At 32.7% G+C, this 20,142-nt stretch overlaps 2 protein-coding genes across 3 annotated transcripts; one reads left to right on the top strand and one right to left on the bottom strand.

Moving 5' to 3' along the window:
* Positions 1–4,795: 4,795 nt before the first annotated feature.
* Positions 4,796–15,999, top strand: LOC114177084 (vacuolar protein sorting-associated protein 32 homolog 1). 2 transcript variants are annotated; one of them, XM_028062319.2, is made up of 7 exons: positions 4,796–4,931; positions 5,121–5,277; positions 5,774–5,873; positions 14,103–14,188; positions 14,835–14,926; positions 15,139–15,253; positions 15,396–15,999. In XM_028062319.2, the coding sequence occupies exons 2-7, from the start codon at positions 5,206–5,208 to the stop codon at positions 15,585–15,587; spliced, it is 657 nt and encodes a 218-aa protein (XP_027918120.1). In that variant the 5' UTR covers positions 4,796–4,931; positions 5,121–5,205; the 3' UTR covers positions 15,588–15,999. The 2 variants fall into 2 exon arrangements, with proteins under 2 accessions (XP_027918120.1, XP_027918119.1); XM_028062318.2 differs by having other exon boundaries at positions 4,917–5,042.
* Positions 16,000–18,439: 2,440 nt separating this feature from the next.
* Positions 18,440–19,805, bottom strand: LOC114179874 (transcription factor MYB87-like). Its single transcript, XM_028066358.2, has 3 exons — positions 19,386–19,805; positions 19,184–19,313; positions 18,440–19,096 (listed from the first exon to the last, which is right to left on the bottom strand). Exons 1-3 carry the CDS (start codon positions 19,519–19,521, stop codon positions 18,649–18,651), a joined length of 714 nt encoding a protein of 237 aa, XP_027922159.1. The 5' UTR covers positions 19,522–19,805; the 3' UTR covers positions 18,440–18,648.
* Between the last annotated feature and the right edge of the window lie 337 nt (positions 19,806–20,142).

The raw sequence follows: 20,142 nt of genomic DNA, 5'->3' as shown, positions 1-20,142 counted from the left end.
GTACGATGATGCTTTTGTTTGGACGGTTATAGATGGAAAAAAAAATTGTTTGAATTAGAAAAAATATATATATTTATTCATTATTAATATTTTTATTTTATTATAGTAATATAATTAACTATGTTAAAATAAAGTATGTTGTTAATATTGTATTAATATTTATAACATAATTAACTGTTAAAAATAAAATTGATTATGTAGTAATTTTTAGGAAATCCTTTTCATTTATGAAATAATTTAAGGTTTTTAATAATTATATGCATTTTTTAATTTATTTTCTGTTTCTTCGTCTTCTAACTTTTTCTAGCGAAGAATATTTGCTTATTTAGTAATTATGATGTAAAAGTTTATTCAAACGCATCTGCTTCTAAAGACTAATAATTTTAAAGAGGTATTTGATGATATATATATATATATATATATATATATATATATATATGTATACATGTATATATATATATATATATATATATATATATATATATATATATATATTAAGAATTAATTTGACATAAAACTGTAAATTCCATTTTTTTAGTCGTGCTTAAAAACTGATTAATTTGTAGTGTTTAATATTGAGATAGAAATCATTTTTTCAAGTACTAAATTGACATTTTCAGTCATTTATGTCATCCCCTAATACGCGTATTAAAAAATTTCTAAAGACTAAATTTAGAAAGAAGACATGAAATAAAATAAGCTGTGATTTAGGGTATTTTAGTAAATCTATAAGTCTTTTACACAATAAATTCTTAAAACTTTGTATTCTTTCATGGGAAAGTATTACAATTCTTTGCTCTTTGTAGTTATAAAAGTTTTTTATAAAAGAATAAAGGGTTTTATATACATATATAAGTCTTAACTTTTTAATTCAATTTTAGTATATTTTATATTAAATTTTGATCGATTTTTTTTTTCATAAAAAAACATCACTTTAAGATTATTTTAAGAATATGACATCTTAATTAAATTAAGATTCCAATTATCGAGAATCATATGTTCTTATATTTCATTCCGAGACCCGTAAACAATCAACATATTCATTATTCTCTTTAAAAATATACTTAACAATTTTAATAAAAGGAGATTTCTATATAACCGAAATAATCTAAATGTTTGGATATTTATATTAAACTTAATAATCAATACAAAAAGCATCAGTATTATTATTAATCACTTCTTTAATCATAGCCATCCAACCAAAATCAAATTATTTATAATTATAAGATTATTAGGATTATCAAACTTGCAAACATTTGACACCTTCAAAATATTCACGTAAATATAATAAATTTATATACTTCCATTAGTCTTCAGTGTCTACAAAATATAAAAAAGGTAACTTAAATACTAATTCAATAAGGAAACGATTAAACCTATCAAAATGTTCATGTATTATGAATAATTAGATTACTGAAGTTATCACACATGTAAATATTTGACATATTCAAAATAGCCAGGTGAATATCATAGATTTATATACTTCACTAGTTTTTAATGTCTACAAATTATAAAAATAGTAACTTAAGTATCAATTCAATAATGTTACAGTCAAACCAATCAAAATGTTTATTTGTTATTAAATAATAAGATTACTATAAAGTTACCAAACTTGGAAACACTTGACGTATTCAAAATAAGTGAAATAAGTGAATACCATAAACTTGGAGACTTTCACTGGTCTCCAATGTCTACAAAATATAAAGAAGGAAACTTAATCTACCAATTCAATATAGAAACGGTCAAACACATCAAAATGTTTATTTATTATATTAGTTAGATGTAACTATAAAGTTGTATGCAAGATTACAGACATAAATATTACATATAAAATGAGTATATATATATATATATATATATATATATATATATATATATATATATATATATATATATATATATCCACCCTAAAGTATTAATATTATAAATATTTATTTATTTATTTAAAAATCACCTTCTTTTTCCATTATTTACAACAAAGATGGATTCGTACTAAATACATAATCATAATAACATATTAAGCATGTAAGAATAAGTTAAATATAACTACAGACTACAATATATCATCATAATCATACCATATTATAGTCATGGTTATATGAATATTGTTCGTATGAGTTCACATTAAATACATAATCATAATAACATATTAAGCATGTAAGAATAAGTTAAATATAATTACAGACTATAGCATATCATCACAGTCATACCATATTATAGTCATGGTTATATGAATATTATTCGAACGAGTTCACACTAAATACAGAATCATAATAACATATTAAACATGTAAGAATAAGTTAAATATAATTACAGACTACAACATATCATCATAATCATACCATATTATAGTTATGGTCATATGAATATTATTCGTATGAGTTCGCATGACTATATATATATATTATTTATTTATACATCTATCTATACATTATCTTTTATGTACTTGTTTTCTTTAATCTTTTATTTTTTAAACAAATATAATTTTAATCTGAAATAATTATGTTTCTATTTTTATCTTTTAAATGGTCGTTAATTTAATTTTAAATTATTTTTCAAATTATTTATTTTTTTAATTTCTATTCATTTAAATTCACATTTAATTTAATTGTTTTTAAAACTAAAATAATTATTTCACCGTTATTTTCTTTTAAAATACTATGCACACACATTCGATTGGGAGCATATAGAATTAATCTCAATGATCAACAAATATTCGTTAGAAGATTCTCCAGTCTCACAATGATTTTTGTTTCTTTTCAAACTAATCAATAATATTATTTGTATTTACAGTTGTAAAATACCAATTCTAAATCATATACTCACGTAAACAAACAACACAGCCATAATTTTGTAAATAAAGGTAAGGTTTTTACGTGGATTAATATTCTCATCCAAAAATGTTTTTACAACTTTCAAATCAATTCTATCAACCCAAGTAAAGCATATTGAAATCTAGTAATACAATTTCTATTAATCAAGAAAAGAAGAGGCACAATACTTGAAACATTTATCAAATTAAATAAACTTACCAAACTAAATCAAAATTACTTCAATATGATTCATGCTCCTCACATTTAAAAGAAATTAAGAAATAAAAGTCTAACTTATTCTTATAAACTCAACCTTTTATTTATTTTAAAATCTAAACTAAAATATCATAAGCGTTAAAAAACTATTTAAATTAATCATATTTTAAGATTTTGAGAATATATATGAATTTAAACTATTCGATTTCATATTTATTTTATAATATAATAGTGGAAATATATATTAAATATGTGTATCAAGTTTTTTGTTTATGATAATACGAAAACAATTTTTGTCATTATTATTAAAACAATATACATTGTCTATATATATATATTTTTTTTCAATTTTATCCGTAAACAATTATTTATAATAAAAAAAAATATATTTTAGTTTTATCTCACGAATAACTATTTTTTTAAACTCAAACAATTATTTATAATAAAATCTATTTATATAATAAAAAGTAATACAATTAAATTATTTTTATAATTAATTTTGGTAAAAATTCTTTTATAACCTAATAAACCTTTACCATGATATAAAAATTAACACATGTATAACACATGTATTTTTACGGGTAATCATAATAGTAAAAACACATATATTATATGCTTTTTTTTCTAATAAAATAAAATATTATAGTATAATTTTAATAGTTAACTGAGTTCAAAATATATTTATAAAAAATTAAAATATAAAATAATAAAATGAAATATATTGATAAAAAATGGTTTATACCTATAACTATGTATAAACTATATATAAAAGAAAATTCTCTCTTTTGTGTCCACATTTCATAATTTTAACTTTATCCTTTATAATTTAATTATTTATTAAATTTTTAAAAATTAATGGTTATTTTTACAAGTCCTTATAAAATTATTTACTTATCTCTTTCTTATTTTTTTCTCCTACTATTATCAACAGTTATTTTTTTCATATTTTCTCCATACATTTTACTTTATTTTTATTTTGTTTATTAACTTAATAACATTACAATATCATCAATTATTAATATAATTCAAAAAATGCGTACATACAAGCGCGATAACGCCTGTGTTTACGCTAGTTAAAATAAAGGTTAAATATGTTTTTTGAAATGTCAATTTTGAAACTTAAAATCAATTTAGTCATTTGTTTTTAAAAATTTGTGGATTGAATCATTTTAATCAAATTTTTTGTTAAATTTATTTGATATTTCAAGCGTGTTTCATAATAGTATTTTATTTAACATTAAAATAAAATTGTGTCAAACAATATAAACAACTCAAATATAATACTGAAATGCATATTAAATATCAAACAAACTTAACAAAATTTGATTAAAATTACTAAATTCATGTGTTTCAAAACATAAACTAATTTAAAAATTTACTAAAAATTATGAAAAAAATATATATTTAATCCTTAACATAAAGTTACACAACAGTTATAAAAGTAAACTAAAATATAGTTACAAAGATAAAATAATAAGAATTAGAATTATCTATGTCATTAAAGAGCAATTAATCGAAATAAATTCTTTTTATATAATTATGAATATAATATAATATAGATATCTTAATTATATATAATTATTAAATTAAAATGACATTTATTAAATTTAAAAATTAAAATAATTTATATCAATAAAAATAAAATCACCAAAATTATATCTATATTAAAAGCAGTTAACCAACCCAACAGTTAACCGATCCATAATATATATATATATATATATATATATATATATATATATATATATATATATATATATATATATATTAATTAGGAATCATACTTTGTAATCAACAGTTGCTCACCACGTGGAGGAGTCGAGAAAGGGCAGATCAAGTTCCATTTAGTTTTTCTTTTTTCTTTTTCTTCATTCAATTGAATTTGTGAATTTCCTCTAAAGGGTAGGTGTTCTTGCTAGATCTGTCATTATTCATTCTGTTTCATTTCCAACCTTAATAATCTTGACATCTAACCTCAACAAAAATTAAAATAAACCCTAAGTTTTTCAAGAGGTTCTTCATCTCCACTCTTCTTTCAACACCGTTCTTTTTCTATGAATTTGATTTTAATCAATTCTTTTGCTGTTCCAGGGAGTTCGAGTTGCGAATTGTAGTGCACAGAGTCCCATCTATTTTCCTATTAGACGAGCAAGGTATCGTTGTCTCGTAATCAACCATGTTTACCCGAATTTTTGGTAAACCTAAACAAGAAGCCAATACTCTGACGACCCTGGACAAATTAAACGAGGTAAATTGGATTTGGATCTCCCAAATTGGAGATTTTTTTTTTCAACAGAAAGAATTGTGCATAGTCGATGAATTTGCGTTTCATATATTTATATTGTGAAATCTGAGTAGTTTTACCATTTTTATTTTTCACGAGGTGGATGTTCCCATATGTCAAGTCTTAGCAATTTACAAATTGGAGGAATAGAGGCAAATTTTATTTTGCGCTCAGTCTCGTCTCGGCCCTTTTATAATTGTTTTATCCAGTTAGTGTTAAGGAAATTGCTTGATATTTATTTTCACATTATTGTTGCGATACTGCTTCAGTAGCCAAGTTTCTGTTTCTGTTATCTAATTTGTCCTCATTTAAAACCTGTGCATCAATTTGCAGGTATTCTATAATGTTGCATAGTTTTTCTAGACATCCTTTGATAAAGAAAAGGATCAATTTGTGAATTACTTGCTGTTTGAAGAAACTTTTTTCTCATTTTGAGTGATTTGTTCCTTGAATGCTGCAGACACTTGAAATGTTAGAGAAAAAAGAGAAAGTACTTCTTAAAAAGGCCGCAGCAGAAGTTGAAAGGGCCAAAGAGTTCACCAGAGCAAAGAATAAAAGGGGTATGTAGCAAAATTCATTTATGCTTGTTATCGATTATATATACACTGCCTCCCTACTCTCCACTTATATTTGTGTTACTACTTGCATGCATTAGTAAAAAATTGTCATGATAGTTTCATAGAAAAAAAAAATGTCAAGCTTCTCAACAAGACTTGCGGTCTCATTTGTTTTGACATCTGCATGGTGGTAGTTGAAATGAACTAAAAGTTCTGTAGGTACTTTAGAATGTGAAAAGCCAGTCTACTCTATGATTGGATGATCCCTTATAATTTGAATGGGACTATCTTCAGAGAATGTGACTACTTCATTCCACCAAGATTGATTAGATTTACTTTTCACTCCAATTATTTTGTTATCGTGATCTTTTATTATTACTGCCACCACTGATGGACACCATTGACACACCTACTGCTATCGTTGAACGATTACTTTACGTCATATTCTCTCACAATTTGGGCTTATAGTCTAACTCTGTCTTATAAAATTAGTTTGTAAGGTGAGGACTTCCTGATATAAGCATGGTGGTTATTAGTATTATATGATTCATAATGCAATATGTACGTGTCAATATGATCCGAGCAGCTGGGATAAGAATTGGTGAATACAGTTTGATATGATTCAAGCTGTTGGGAACGCAAATTGATAAGTGAAATATGTTTGTGCTTGAATCATATCACGAGTTGCATGAATTGGACCAGATTCGCAATCTGGAGAAGAATCATACAGTTATGTCAGGCCTCAAAAGTTGTGACATCCTGCTGTGTCTTCAAGAGCTGTTGTGCCAAGCTGGAGTGGACCTTTTTGTTGCCCAAATTGAAAAAAAGATTGCCAGAGTGGACAAATCTCATTGCAATGAATTCTAACTTCTTTTCTGGTCATGGCTGTGCTTGCAACCAACATGTCCAAGGAAAGAAGCTATACGATTCACAACCCAATAGAATTTATTAAGCACTACTTAGGCCATATATCTTATGTAATAGTAGACATCCTAGTGGCTTCACACTGATGCTTTGTTAGCCCCACTGTAGGTAGCCTTTTCTAAAATACTGTTTGTGACCTATGGGTGATTGCAACTAAAGCAACTTTCCAACACACCTATCACAACCAGGACCATGGGCCTGGAGAATGTCAATGCAGGTTACTCAACTATGGATTTAAGATAGACTCTGACTTATAATTTTAGTTTCTCTCAACCAATTTGGAAGATGAGGGATGCCCAAGCCTTATAAACACTTTGGTGATAACAAACTGCTGAACTGTGACTGAACTAGCCTATTGCTCATTACAGAAGCTAAAATACAAAAAGCTACTTACAATCATATACTCTATTGCACCCCCACTAACTCAAGGTGAGAGCTGTGAGCATGCCTGAGTTTGTCTCTTAGAGTACAGAGCTGTGCCTTCAAAAAGGCTTGGCACGGATATCAGCCACCTGCTCTTGAACAGGAACATATTCAGAATGAATGACTTATTGAGAACCTTCTCCTGAACAAAGAAAATATCCTACTCCATGGAGATGCAAGCTGAGAAACGAATACTGGAATTAGACTCTCTGTCACCCATGTCAAATACCCCCAATCAGACATGCAATCTGAGAGGCAGCTGAGCAGAGCAAGGTTGAAGAACAAGGCCAAAATTAGTTGCACCTTGATGATATAGAAGGATCTGTTTAACAACTGTCCAGTGAGGTTACGAACACGATTTGACAAACCTCGTTGACAGCATACCCAATCTCAAGTCTGATAATATTAATGTACGCAGGGCTGCTACTGCCAACCATTGATTTGTGGAATCCAGGGTCCTCTGAGTAGTCTGACCCATAGCGACACAATTTTAGATGCACAGTCAGTAGGGTAGTAATGTCATGTGTATGACTTAAAAGCTCTGGTACTGTTCAGGAATCAGTGAGATTAAGAATTGGCAGAAAGGTGTATTGATATTTGGAATCTCTCTAAACATAGAGATCAGATATTAACTGCTTGTAACAGAATTGAAGTATTTTATAATTAAACACTTAAACATTGAGCTACAATGCATTAAACACCAAGCTTGGTCTAGATTGAGTTTCAATGTTGTATTGAAAGGGGGTGTAATGAAAATAATAAGATTTATCTGAAATGCAGCACTATATACATGTTCGTATGTGTATATCTATGTATATGCATAAAAGATTACATAAATAAGAAAAATAACCTTTAAATAACATCGGAGGTTACTGATAGAATATTAAAGGTGTATGTGAGAAGAAATAAGAACTGAGTTAGTTAGTTAGTTAGTCTGTTAGTAGGTTGTTGGGGAATGAAAGTTTGTTTTAGGAAAAGTATAAATAAGAAGGGGGTAGTGTTGTAAAAGGGGGTATTCGTTTTGTTTTTGTAAGTGTAAACAGGAGTCATAACAGATCCTGTGAGGGGGGAATTGTTGTCTTTCCCTGGACGCATTCTTTGAGAGAATAATAAAAGTTTGTTTCTGTTTCTTTCTGTGTTGGTGTGAGTGAGTTCTGGCCGAGTAGCTTGGGTTTCTAGCTCTAAGAAACCTAACAATTGGTCCGACCTGCCGGATCCAAGGGCCTGTTATCATGGAGGGAAGAGTTGCTGCGTTGGAAAGGTGGACCAGCGAGAATGGGAAGATTATCTTGGAGATTCAAGAAAATCTTCACGAAATCAGAAATATGATCAAGAATAGAAAGAAATCAGAAGAAGGGTCTGAGAAGAGTTCTGAAAATGGGGAGAATTCTGTTAACAACAAGAAAGGAGTTGTAAAGATGATCAGAAAGGAGGAGTCTGATTCTGACAGTGAAGAAGAGGTCCAGAAGCAGTGGATGAAAAGGGTAGAGTTACCAACTTTTGAAGGCAGTGATCCTATGGGCTGGATTGCTAGAGCAGAAAAGTTCTTTGAGATTCAAAATATTTCTCCAAAAGAGAAATTACGATTAGCATTCATAAGTATGGAAGGAAACGCTAGTCATTGGTTTAGCTTCTGGAAAAAGAAATCCAAGAACCCATCTTGGGAGAGTTTTGTCGAAGCTTTGAATAAAAGATTTGGAGGCAAGGATAGGAGTACAGTCTTTGAGAAATTAGCATCCATAAGGCAGAATGAGGGAGTAGAAGAATACGTACAAGAATTTGAAAGATTGGTGGCTCAAATTCCAGATTTATCAGAAGAACAACTACTGGGGTATTTTTTTGCAGGATTACAAAGCCGGATCAGAAGCCAAGTAAAGCCACATGATCCAAGGGATTTAATGAGGGCAATGGAGATCTCTAGGGATGTGGAGGAGTCTCTTAATGAATCAGGGGTAGGAAGAACAAACACCTATCGAACAACATCAGCAGCAGACACCAGATTTCAGAGAGGAATGGGTGTGGTATCAAGAACTGAGACTTTTAAAGGGGCTGGAAACTCTCAGTCTTCTCCCAGCAATATGAGTACAGCAAGGAAAGAAGGAGGGGGAACCTCATCTATGGGCTCTAGGACAAGTGGAAATCCAACAACAGGAGGGAGTATAAACAGGGCAGTCAGAAACTTGCCTTACCCAGAGTACCTAAAGAGAAGGGAAGAAGGAAGATGTTTTCATTGTGGAGGAGCTTTTGGGCCAGGCCACCGCTGCCCAGAAAAAAGCTTGAGAGTGGTGATTCTAGCAGAAGATGAGGAGAACAATGAGGGTAGAGAGGAGGATGGAGGAGAGGAGAAAATTGGAGTGTTGGAAAACAAAAGAATGGAGCTATCTCTGTTCTCAGCAGGAGGCTTAACGCAAAATAATACCATGAAATTGCAGGGAGATATCAATGGGCGAAAGGTATTAATTTTAATTGATAGTGGGGCGAGTCATAATTTTGTTTCAGCACAATTGGTGACAGAATTGGGATTAATGGTGGAAGCTACCCCTCCTTACTGTGTCAGATTAGGGGATGGACACAAGAAGCAAACACAAGGGTGTTGCAAAGATGTAGAAGTTAATTTGGAGAATCATGTTGTTAAAGAGACATTTTTCCTGTTTGAATTAGGAGGAGTTGATGTGATTTTAGGAGTGGAATGGCTAGCATCTTTAGGAGAAGTTAAGGTAAATTGGAACACCTTAACCATGAGTTTTAATGTGGCTGGAAAAGTGGTGAACATTCGGGGGGATCCCACTCTGACAAAAAGAATTGTGACACCACAAGCCCTGTTGAAGGAAACTGAAATTGAAGCAGTCTCCTTAGTGTGGGAGTTGGGATTAATCAGTCACGAAGAGGAAGAAGGGGGGAAAGGATTGTCAGCCAAGCAGCAAGAGGAATTGGAGGAGGTTTTGCAGGAACATAAGATCATTTTCCAAGAAAAACTGGAGCTGCCACCAAGGAGGGGGATTGATCATAAAATACCTATCAAAGTAGGTGAAAACCCTGTCAATGTGAGACCATATAGGTACCCTCATCTGCTGAAATCTGAGATAGAAAAACAGGTGGAGGAAATGCTGAAATCGGGAATCATCAGGCCCAGCAATAGCCCATATTCCAGTCCAGTCATCCTAGTAAAGAAAAAAGATGGGAGTTGGAGGTTTTGCATAGACTATAGGGCCTTGAATAAGGTCACTGTGGCTGATAAATTTCCAATACCCGTGATAGAAGAGTTATTGGATGAACTACATGGTGCTACCTATTTCTCCAAAGTTGATTTGAAGGCAGGTTATCACCAAATCAGGATGTATGAAGGGGATATACAGAAAACAGCTTTCCGCACACATCAGGGCCACTATGAGTTCTTGGTCATGCCCTTTGGGCTAACCAACGCGCCAGCAACCTTCCAATGTGCCATGAACACAGTTTTGCAGCCATATTTAAGGAAGTTCGTATTGGTGTTCTTTGACGACATCTTAATCTACAGCCAATCATGGGAGGATCACATGGGTCACTTAAAACAGGTGTTGCATACACTGCAGCAGCAACAGTTCTTTGCAAATAAAAAGAAGTGTGAGTTTGGGAGACAAGAGGTGAAATATTTGGGCCACATAATATCTAAAAAAGGGGTAGAGATGGATCAAGACAAGCTGGCAACAATTCATCAGTGGCCTTTGCCAAAAAATCTTAAAGCCTTGAGGGGTTTTCTTGGGTTGACCGGGTATTATAGAAGATTCATCCGAGACTATGGAAAAGTAGCAAAACCATTAACATGTCTATTAAAGAAGGGATGTTTCTGCTGGAATGAAGAAAGCACTAAGGCTATGGAGGCTCTAAAGAAAGCTATAACAACAGCCCCTGTTCTAAAACTACCAGACTTCAGCCAACCTTTTTCCATTGAGTGTGATGCATCAGGCAGTGGGCTGGGTGCTGTGCTAACACAGGACAAACGTCCTATTGCTTTCTTCAGCAAAGGCCTATCGGACACTTCCTTAACTAAGTCCATTTATGAAAAGGAGTTGATGGCTTTAGTTTTAGCCATCCAGCATTGGAGACCTTATTTATTGGGGCAAAAATTTACAGTATATACAGATCAGAGGAGTCTAAGGTATTTGTTAGAGCAGCGCATCACCACACAAAACCAGCAGAATTGGTTGGCCAAATTGATGGGATATGAATTTAATATTGTTTATAAAATTGGAGCATCCAACAAAGTAGCTGATGCCCTTTCTCGAAGGGGGGAGAATGAGGAGGATGACAAAGAATTGACTATAATGTCCATACCATTCTGGCAGGACTTCCAGAAGATATTGGCAGAAGTGGAAGAAGATGCAGAATTACAGAAGATCATAAAAGGGCTGAAAGAGAACCCTGGGAAGCAGGGGCAGTATACTTTAGAACATGGAAGACTTCATCATAAAGGCAGGCTCGTGCTATCAGCCAACTCTGCTTGGATTCCAAGACTGCTGGCTGAATACCATACCACATCTACAGGAGGTCACTCAGGGGTGTTCAGAACTTACAGGAGGATAAGCCAATCACTATACTGGATTGGAATGAAGAAGATGGTAACAGATTTTGTGGCTGCTTGTTTGGTGTGTCAACAACACAAGTACCTAGCATCTTCACCACAAGGGTTGCTACAACCTTTACCCATACCCAATGCAGTATGGGAGGACATTAGTTTGGACTTCATTGTCAGGCTACCAAAATCCAATGGGTATGATTCAGTTTTGGTGGTGGTGGATAGACTAAGTAAATATGGGCATTTCATACCAATTAAACACCCTTATTCAGCCAAGAGCATAGCAGAGGTGTTTGCCAAAGAAATAGTGAGACTACATGGGATTCCTGCATCTATTGTTAGTGACAGAGACCCTACATTTTTAAGTCTCTTCTGGAAGGAGTTATTCAGAATGCAGGGAACACAGTTAAACATGAGCACTGCGTACCATCCTGAGTCAGATGGCCAAACTGAAGTCTTAAATAGAACCTTAGAAACATATTTGAGATGCTTTAGCTCAGAACAACCCAAATCTTGGCCTCACTTTCTCTCATGGGCAGAATACTGGTATAACACCAGTTTTCACGGGGCAGCCCAAAAATCCCCTTTTGAAATAGTTTATGGCAGACCACCTCCTTCCATCAGCAGATTTATTCCAGGAGAAACCATTGTGGAAGCAGTAGCACAAGATCTCATGACCAGAGATGAAGCTTTGAGCCAACTCAAGTTCCACCTCGCAAGAGCCCAAGAGCATATGACGAAATATGCGAATAAACACAGGAAACAATCCTCCATCCAAGTAGGGGACTGGGTTTTTTCTGAAAATTCGCCCCCATAGACAGGTCTCAATGGCCACCAGACTGCACCCAAAGCTATCTGCTAGAAATTATGGTCCTTTTCTAGTGCTGAAACAGGTAGGTCCAGTAGCCTTTGGATTACAACTTCCAGAAACTGCCAGGATCCACCCAGTATTTCATGTTTCACAATTAAAAAAAGCAGTAGGCACTCATCAAGTTGAGAAAGACCTGCCAGAAGGTTTGCAAGGCAGGACCTCTAATTGGTTTCCAGAGAAGATATTGGATAACAGATGGGGACCTATACCAGGGAAGGAAGATGCAAGACCGCAAGTCTTAATTCAGTGGAAGGATAAAGGGGTAGAAGCAGCTACTTGGGAAGACGTCACAACTATCCAACAGCAGTTCCCTGACTTCAACCTTGAGGACAAGGTTGCTCAGCCAGAGGAGAGTAATGATAGAATATTAAAGGTGTATGTGAGAAGAAATAAGAACTGAGTTAGTTAGTTAGTTAGTCTGTTAGTAGGTTGTTGGGGAATGAAAGTTTGTTTTAGGAAAAGTATAAATAAGAAGGGGGGTAGTGTTGTAAAAGGGGGTATTCGTTTTGTTTTTGTAAGTGTAAACAGGAGTCATAACAGATCCTGTGAGGGGGGAATTGTTGTCTTTCCCTGGACGCATTCTTTGAGAGAATAATAAAAGTTTGTTTCTGTTTCTTTCTGTGTTGGTGTGAGTGAGTTCTGCCCGAGTAGCTTGGGTTTCTAGCTCTAAGAAACCTAACAGTTACTCATAAAGAGCACACAGAAAAACATCCATTTTCCTTGACAACAAAACAGATCATGCAGCAAAGAAAGGGAACCAAAGAAATAGGGGCCAAATAGAAGAGTGAGGAAATAACCAGAAAGGACCATTAGTGCGAGGGAAGAACCAGAGGAGTGTAAAAGGATGGCAGCAGAGGTGAGTTGAGGGTTGTACCAACACACAACAATTTAGGAATCAAACAAAATAATAAGGTCTCTTTCAAAAGGTTTCTATGACCTCACCCAGATTGTTTGCTGCGGGAACCTCATTTTTTTCAAGTGTGGCAATCTGACAATTCCACTATTTGGAGCAATGATACGGCATAAGCCAACCATAGAATGCTTTTCAGTGGATGTGCATGTCATTTGGGAAATCCTATGTGTTGCAGGCAATTTTGATAAAATTAGCTTAGTGACAAATGAGAGGCACAGGCCAGATTAATTTTAAAAAATAATAAAAGAAATTATTTTATCCATTAATGTTTTGTTGAACCTTTTGTTTAAAAAAAAAATCAGAAATGCAGTTGATAAGCTGGAGTGTGCAACTCCACTAGATGCAGCATGTTTGAACCCCAATACTCTTGCCATTTGTATCACCACTTCTCACTGAACTTACATGGATAAGCTTGTATGCATATTTTTTCTGAAAATAAAATTTTGTCCTCAAGTCTTGAGGATTCTTTAAAATGCGAGCCAGTTCGCTCATAATGGTGTATTAATCCATTATGAATTTTTGTTTTTTAATTTCTGCTTTATGCAGCGGCGATTCAGTGTTTGAAGAGGAAGAGGCTATATGAACAGCAAATAGAACAGCTTGGAAATTTTCAGCTGCGTATTCATGACCAGGTGTGTGAATGCACTTTAAATTCAGCAGCTGCAACAAATATTTTTGAAACTGACCTAGTCATTTGAATCATTATAAGGAAAAGTTTTAGGCTGAAAAGTGTAAATATTATTATTATTATATTAATAAGAATTAAATTTAACAGCGTATGCGAATATTAGCATACTTTTATAAAAATACATGAAAATATACTAGTGTCATTGAATTGGTAAAAGTGGATGGATGAAGTGAAACTTCTGGTAATAAATAAGTAGTGAGTTAAACTCTTTGAATTTCAAGCTCTTATTTGTCTCTCATCTGGCAAATTAGGAAAAGAATAAGTCAGTTTTGGTCTTAAAATCGGAACTGAATAATCAATATGATGTAAAATAAGTTTCTAATTTTTTCAAAAGAAAGTAGAAGGGTCTTGTTCAATCAGTTATGTGAACCATGCATGACTAGTTTACATGGGTCAGCTTGTTCAAGACCTGTATTTCCTTTTTTATTTTTTTGTCTGTTTTTTGAAATCTTATTTTTGAGGATTGGTTGGATCAGTTACCGGTTTTTTCTGTCCAAGAGCCAGTCCACACTAGTTCTGACAATTATGGGTATGATAATGTTTCAGTGCATGGAGTATCATTTATATTTTCTGCTGACAATGTGTTACAGATGATAATGTTGGAAGGTGCCAAGGCTACCACTGAAACAGTTGATGCATTGAGAACTGGTGCAGCTGCTATGAAGGCTATGCAAAAAGCAACGTACGTACATTTGTGATTTCATTCTTGATATACTCTTCCACATTTTACATCTTTGATTTTTAGGCTTGTTTCGAAAGCCTGACAAGTTTACTGTATTTTTTGTAATATGGAAAATCTCTATGCATGTTACAGAGATGTCTTGTTTAGTGCATCCGTCTTATTTAATGGGCTTCTGATTGCGACATTGTTGAATTGCGGTATTTATTTTTCAGGAATATTGATGATGTTGACAAGACCATGGATGAGATCAACGAACAGACAGAGAACATGAAACAAATTCAGGAAGCATTGTCTACTCCCATTGGTGCAGCAGCTGATTTTGACGAGGTCGTTTGCTCTAATTTTACCTTTATAAGCATTTGTCCTCTTTGCAACTTAGAATGATCTGTTTAGTTGTTGAGCGTAGTTATAATGTATTATGTCACATGTGGGGGAGCATTCTAAAATCTGAATTTCTTTTCCATTTCAGGATGAATTGGAAGCAGAACTTGAAGAGCTGGAGGGTGCTGAATTGGAAGAGCAGCTTCTTCAGCCGGCAACTACAGCTCCAGCAGCTCCAGTGCATGTTCCTGCTGGGCGACAACCCACTCGCCCTGCATCCTCAAAGCCCACTGCTGAGGAAGATGAGTTGGCAGCTTTGCAGGCTGAGATGGCACTTTGAGCAGGTCCCTTTTCTCAGCTGCGACACTATTGATTTATGCTATATTCATTAATCTGTTTCAGTTTGGTTGGTATTGCAATCAATGTGCAGTTGAATGGTTTGTGTGTGCACCAGTTCGATATCAACCTTTGCACAGTTGAGTTCACTTGTATAATCATAGTTTGGAATGAATCGTCTAAAGTTGCTTCTCAGGAAAAGTTTGACAACCTTATTTTACGCATTTCTTATTGATTTTGCTGCTGGCTTTGATTAAGCTAGAACTTTGCAGGCATTTACGTGCATGATCTTGTAAAAACAGTGACACGGAGAATTCTGCTCCCTCTCATGCTTGCTTATCTATGAAATTATTAAGCAGACCAGAAATGTATATAAAGGTTATTAAATTCAATAACCCTTTAAAACTTCTACTTTCTCCTGGGATGCGTCACCCTATTCAATGTCGTGCTTTATACGGTGTAGTTCTCGTTATATGCTGATGCATTGGTTACCTTTAAATATTATTCTTCGGAGTGATCCGTGGATATCTCAGATTTAAGTCATAGTGGACAATAATGAATGAAAAATAGTCGATCTTGGTTGTATCTAGGTCAGACAATGCTTTAGTTTATTGGAAAATCACAAGCTAAAAAAGAAAATATTTTAATCAGAAAATAGAAACGGAAATATTATTTTAAGGTTTACATATATTTTTTTAGTGAAAATTGAAATTAATTTTTTTTGAAAATCTTAAATTAATTTAGTCTCTCAATCTTGTAGATTTAGTTCTTCTTGAAAATCTTGAATTAATTTAGTCTCTTAATATTGTAGATTTAGTTCTTTTAATAAAATTTTATTAAATTTATTTAATGTTTCAATCATATTTCATTATAGTATTTTAGTTTATTTACATCGAGATTAACATCTGTTCGTTTCAATCTTAGTTGAGTAATGTGTTTGAAATGTTAAATAAATTTTAAAAATGAATTGGTTTAAAAGATTAAATCTACATATTTTTAAAGACAAGGGACTGAATTGGTTCAAAATTTTGGAGAAAAATTAATTCTAATTTACGGATGATAAAAAATATATTTAACTTTTATTTTAACAAGAAATATGCATGCGTCATTATGTTGAGGTTCTGATTTCAGATTTTGGTTTTGAATTGGTGTCATTCAATTTAATCCTATTATTTATTTTAAGCTAAAAAGAAATGTCCATTTATGAAATATAAAAAATCTTAATAATCTACTATACTTACATGGGGATTCGTAGAGATTAACGCAGCAGCTACCGAGTAGTCTTCTTCAAGGTGAATAAATACGTATTGCAGACAAACGTTCTTTTAACATTAAAATAATTTTTCGGTTTTTGAAATACCCACTGGAAAATTGATCGGAACCAATACAATTTTAATAAAAAAAATATGGTTAACATCAGCATTAGTTTTTTTTGTTTTTTTTTATCGGTGTACTTTTTTATTGGATTGAATTTTCTTAGAGAATGTCCAAAAGTTAATGTGTACACTTCAATTTTTTTATTATGTCAAAGAAAAATGAAAATTTTTAAAATCAGAGGAGGATACAAGATATTTGAATAAAAATGCTAAACATTTAAAATAATAGAAAAAAATAAATTCAAATCTGATTTGTAAGCATGCCACTTAGGTAGTCAAATTAGCTTTGAACAATTCAAAAAACTTCCAATATTTGACTATGAAAGAATTAATTAATATTTCAAATATAAGATCTTATAGACTTAAAAATAAAAAATGTTTTTAAAACAAGCGAAAAATTGAAACAATTATCTTTTATTGGCTAAAAATACATTAGTTCACCTTATAAAATATGAATATTGTTTTTTTTATTAGAACTGAATATTGTTATTCTAGCCGTAAAAGTTATGTTTGCTCATGTTTTTCAACTTAGTATCTATGAAATATAACCTTTATAGATTTGACGATAAGAGAAATACTTATTATTTTTAAGAGAAAAAAAGACCTAAGTTGAACCATAAATGATGTTTAATAAAGGGCAAACTAAAACTATTATATTTATAAACTTGTATTTCATAGAAAATACATTATTCGTTATTTTTATATATGTCGAATAATTATAACTTCAAAATGATTAATTTCTTTGTCAGTATATTTGCACATCTTGTAATTCAATTTAAATCTCCCAAAACTAAAAGTAGTAGTTTCTATCTGAAATGAAAATTAAAAACCACATATTTGAAATTAAAAAGATCTTAAACAGGAAATTAACTTCAAAAATTTTCACAAAAACAACTCGAAATCGTACCGAATATGGTACAATTTCATTTTATCAAACCAATGTGTTGGTAATTTTTAAAGTGTTGTAACGCGAGGGACTAAATTGTGGAGCCTGAATAATTGAAAAAAAAAATTCATCTACAGTGAAAAGAAATAAAGAGGTGATAGCACAGTTTTATGTGATAATTCATTGAAAACCACCTTCCCTGTAAAATGCTATCTTCCTTAATACATGCCTAAGTAGGTGAATAAAAAACATTAATACTTAGTTTTTACTCATTACTCCAATGTTTGTTCAAATGATGCATTTATTTATGCAATCCACCAACCCCACATGCAAAAATATAATGTTCCGACTGAAAAAAAAAACAACAAAACACAGCAACTTTTGCAGTAAACAACTAAACGTAAGGTTATGTGAAAGAATTGTTTTTCACCATTTTACATGTGATAATGGTGAAAGAGACACACTATCACGATTCATCTATGTAGTTATTGTTACTGTCAGATGGGGACCCCTCTTTTTGTTTCTTTCTAAGCTTAGAAATTCCTCAACACCCAACGCAACTTTCATGTCCACTGCCATTCACGTTCATCAACATTTTTCAATCAAGATTTCATAAAGAAACTAAAAAAGGATGTAGAATTCTTCACTGAAAACCTCGCATAATTTCTTACACACCTAACTACTTCAATCAAATTCAAATCACAATCATATATCATTAATACCATACATTATATGAAATCAATATGCCATGATGTCTCCTTCTTCTTTCTGAAATGGTGCTGTTGTTTGGAGAGAAGCTTTTGTTAGCCAAATGATGGGGCAACTTCGCTGTTTTTTTCTTGAGAAACAAACCCATTATTAAGCAAGAGATCTTGGTACACGAAATCAAGCAAAAGTGCTTCATTTTCACCTTCAATATCGTCATGGAAGCCAAACCATTGAGTCTCGTGTTCCTGTTTCACCAATGTTGAGTTTGAAACAACTGAAACTTCATTGGGTACTGGTACACTACAACTGCTGCCAAAACCTGAGACATTAGATCCTAAAGGTAATGGAATGAAGTTCTCATGATCGAAGACACGGTCTTCAACTTGAGAGTGAGGAGCAGTGGAAGTTGTGAACTGTGGAGAAACAGTATCGACAGTGGCATTGGTGTTTGCTACCAAAAACTTTTTCTTCAACTTAGTGTTCCAATGGTTTTTCACATCGTTGTCTGTTCTCCCAGGTAACTGAGCCGCAATAAGAGACCACCTAACCCCAAAAACCACAACCTTGTAAAACAATGCCACTGCAGAATCTATGTTGTCACAGTTATAAAGAAAGAAAGAAAGAACTTGCCTACTTCCGATGGTTGAATAAAGGTTGCAGATAAGTTGGTCTTCCTCATCGGTGAAACCTCCATGCTTGATGTGAGGTCTGAGATAGTTGAGCCATCTCAGACGACAACTCTTCCCACAGCGCTTTAGGCCTATGATTAAAGAAAAATAAGGAAAGACCTAATCGAAAGAAAACAGTGGAAGAAAAAGGAAAGAGAAAAAACCTGCTTTTTGTGGGAGAGTTATCCAATTGCCACCAGTGCCATGCTTCTTGAGATAGTTTTTTAGGGTTTCATCTTCTTGGGGAGACCAAGGACCCCTTTTGACATTAGCTTTGTCACAACATGGAGCTCTTCCCATGGCTATGAACTGAGAGAGAAGATTTGAAAGTGAAGAACACAATAGAGTGAAATGTATTATATAAAATGGATTGGGAAGTGGAGGGTTTGAAAAGTTTGACTTTGTCTGACTGACACAGACAGAGACAGAGACAGTGATAGAGGTGTTTTATTTGTTTCGTTTTTCCTTTGTATGATTTGTTTTGTTTTACTTGTTGCTGTTGTGTCCTAACTCCTAGCCAGTTTGCTCAGTGTTGTAACCTATGGAGCTGCTTATCTTATGAAACAAGGCAAAGACTGAGTCAATGAGTGTAATGGAATGCAACAAAAAGTACTCATATCATATTCTCTTCTTCTTCTCTCTCTCTCCCTCAATTTTATCACTGTAGAATTACAAAATTCAGAGGGATTTGAAAGATATGATGTTTTAGCCTTTGAAAGTGAGTGCTTAATAGTATCAGCAGTTACAAAGTTTTGGTTTTACAATATGCTTGGAATTAGGTCTACAGATTAATATTTTGATATTGTGTTAATGATGTAACTTAGTTGGATGAAAACGACAACGTTAATTATGAAATGCCGACAGACCAAATCATATCTAACCGGCGGCTGCTAAACAATAAGTTTCTTCACATTCTTACTC

This window comes from Vigna unguiculata, chromosome 3 (genome assembly GCF_037176805.1).
Source record: "Vigna unguiculata cultivar grain cowpea cultivar isolate G323 ecotype 2 chromosome 3, ASM3717680v1, whole genome shotgun sequence".
NCBI lineage: Eukaryota > Viridiplantae > Streptophyta > Magnoliopsida > Fabales > Fabaceae > Vigna > Vigna unguiculata.
This window is presented reverse-complemented; position numbering and strand designations above follow the sequence as displayed.

Excerpts from the sequence above, each read along its gene's own strand:
- LOC114177084 (XM_028062319.2), top strand. The coding sequence starts at position 5,206 with ATGTTTACCCGAATTTTTGGTAAACCTAAACAAGAAGCCAATACTCTG. Across the intron at positions 5,278-5,773 it reads CCCTGGACAAATTAAACGAG|ACACTTGAAATGTTAGAGAA; the intron begins GTAAATTGGATT and ends TGAATGCTGCAG. Across the intron at positions 15,254-15,395 it reads CAGCAGCTGATTTTGACGAG|GATGAATTGGAAGCAGAACT; the intron begins GTCGTTTGCTCT and ends TTTCCATTTCAG.
- LOC114179874 (XM_028066358.2), bottom strand. The coding sequence starts at position 19,521 with ATGGGAAGAGCTCCATGTTGTGACAAAGCTAATGTCAAAAGGGGTCCT. Across the intron at positions 19,314-19,385 it reads AACTCTCCCACAAAAAGCAG|GCCTAAAGCGCTGTGGGAAG; the intron begins GTTTTTTCTCTT and ends CTTTAATCATAG. Across the intron at positions 19,097-19,183 it reads TATTCAACCATCGGAAGTAG|GTGGTCTCTTATTGCGGCTC; the intron begins GCAAGTTCTTTC and ends TTTTGGGGTTAG.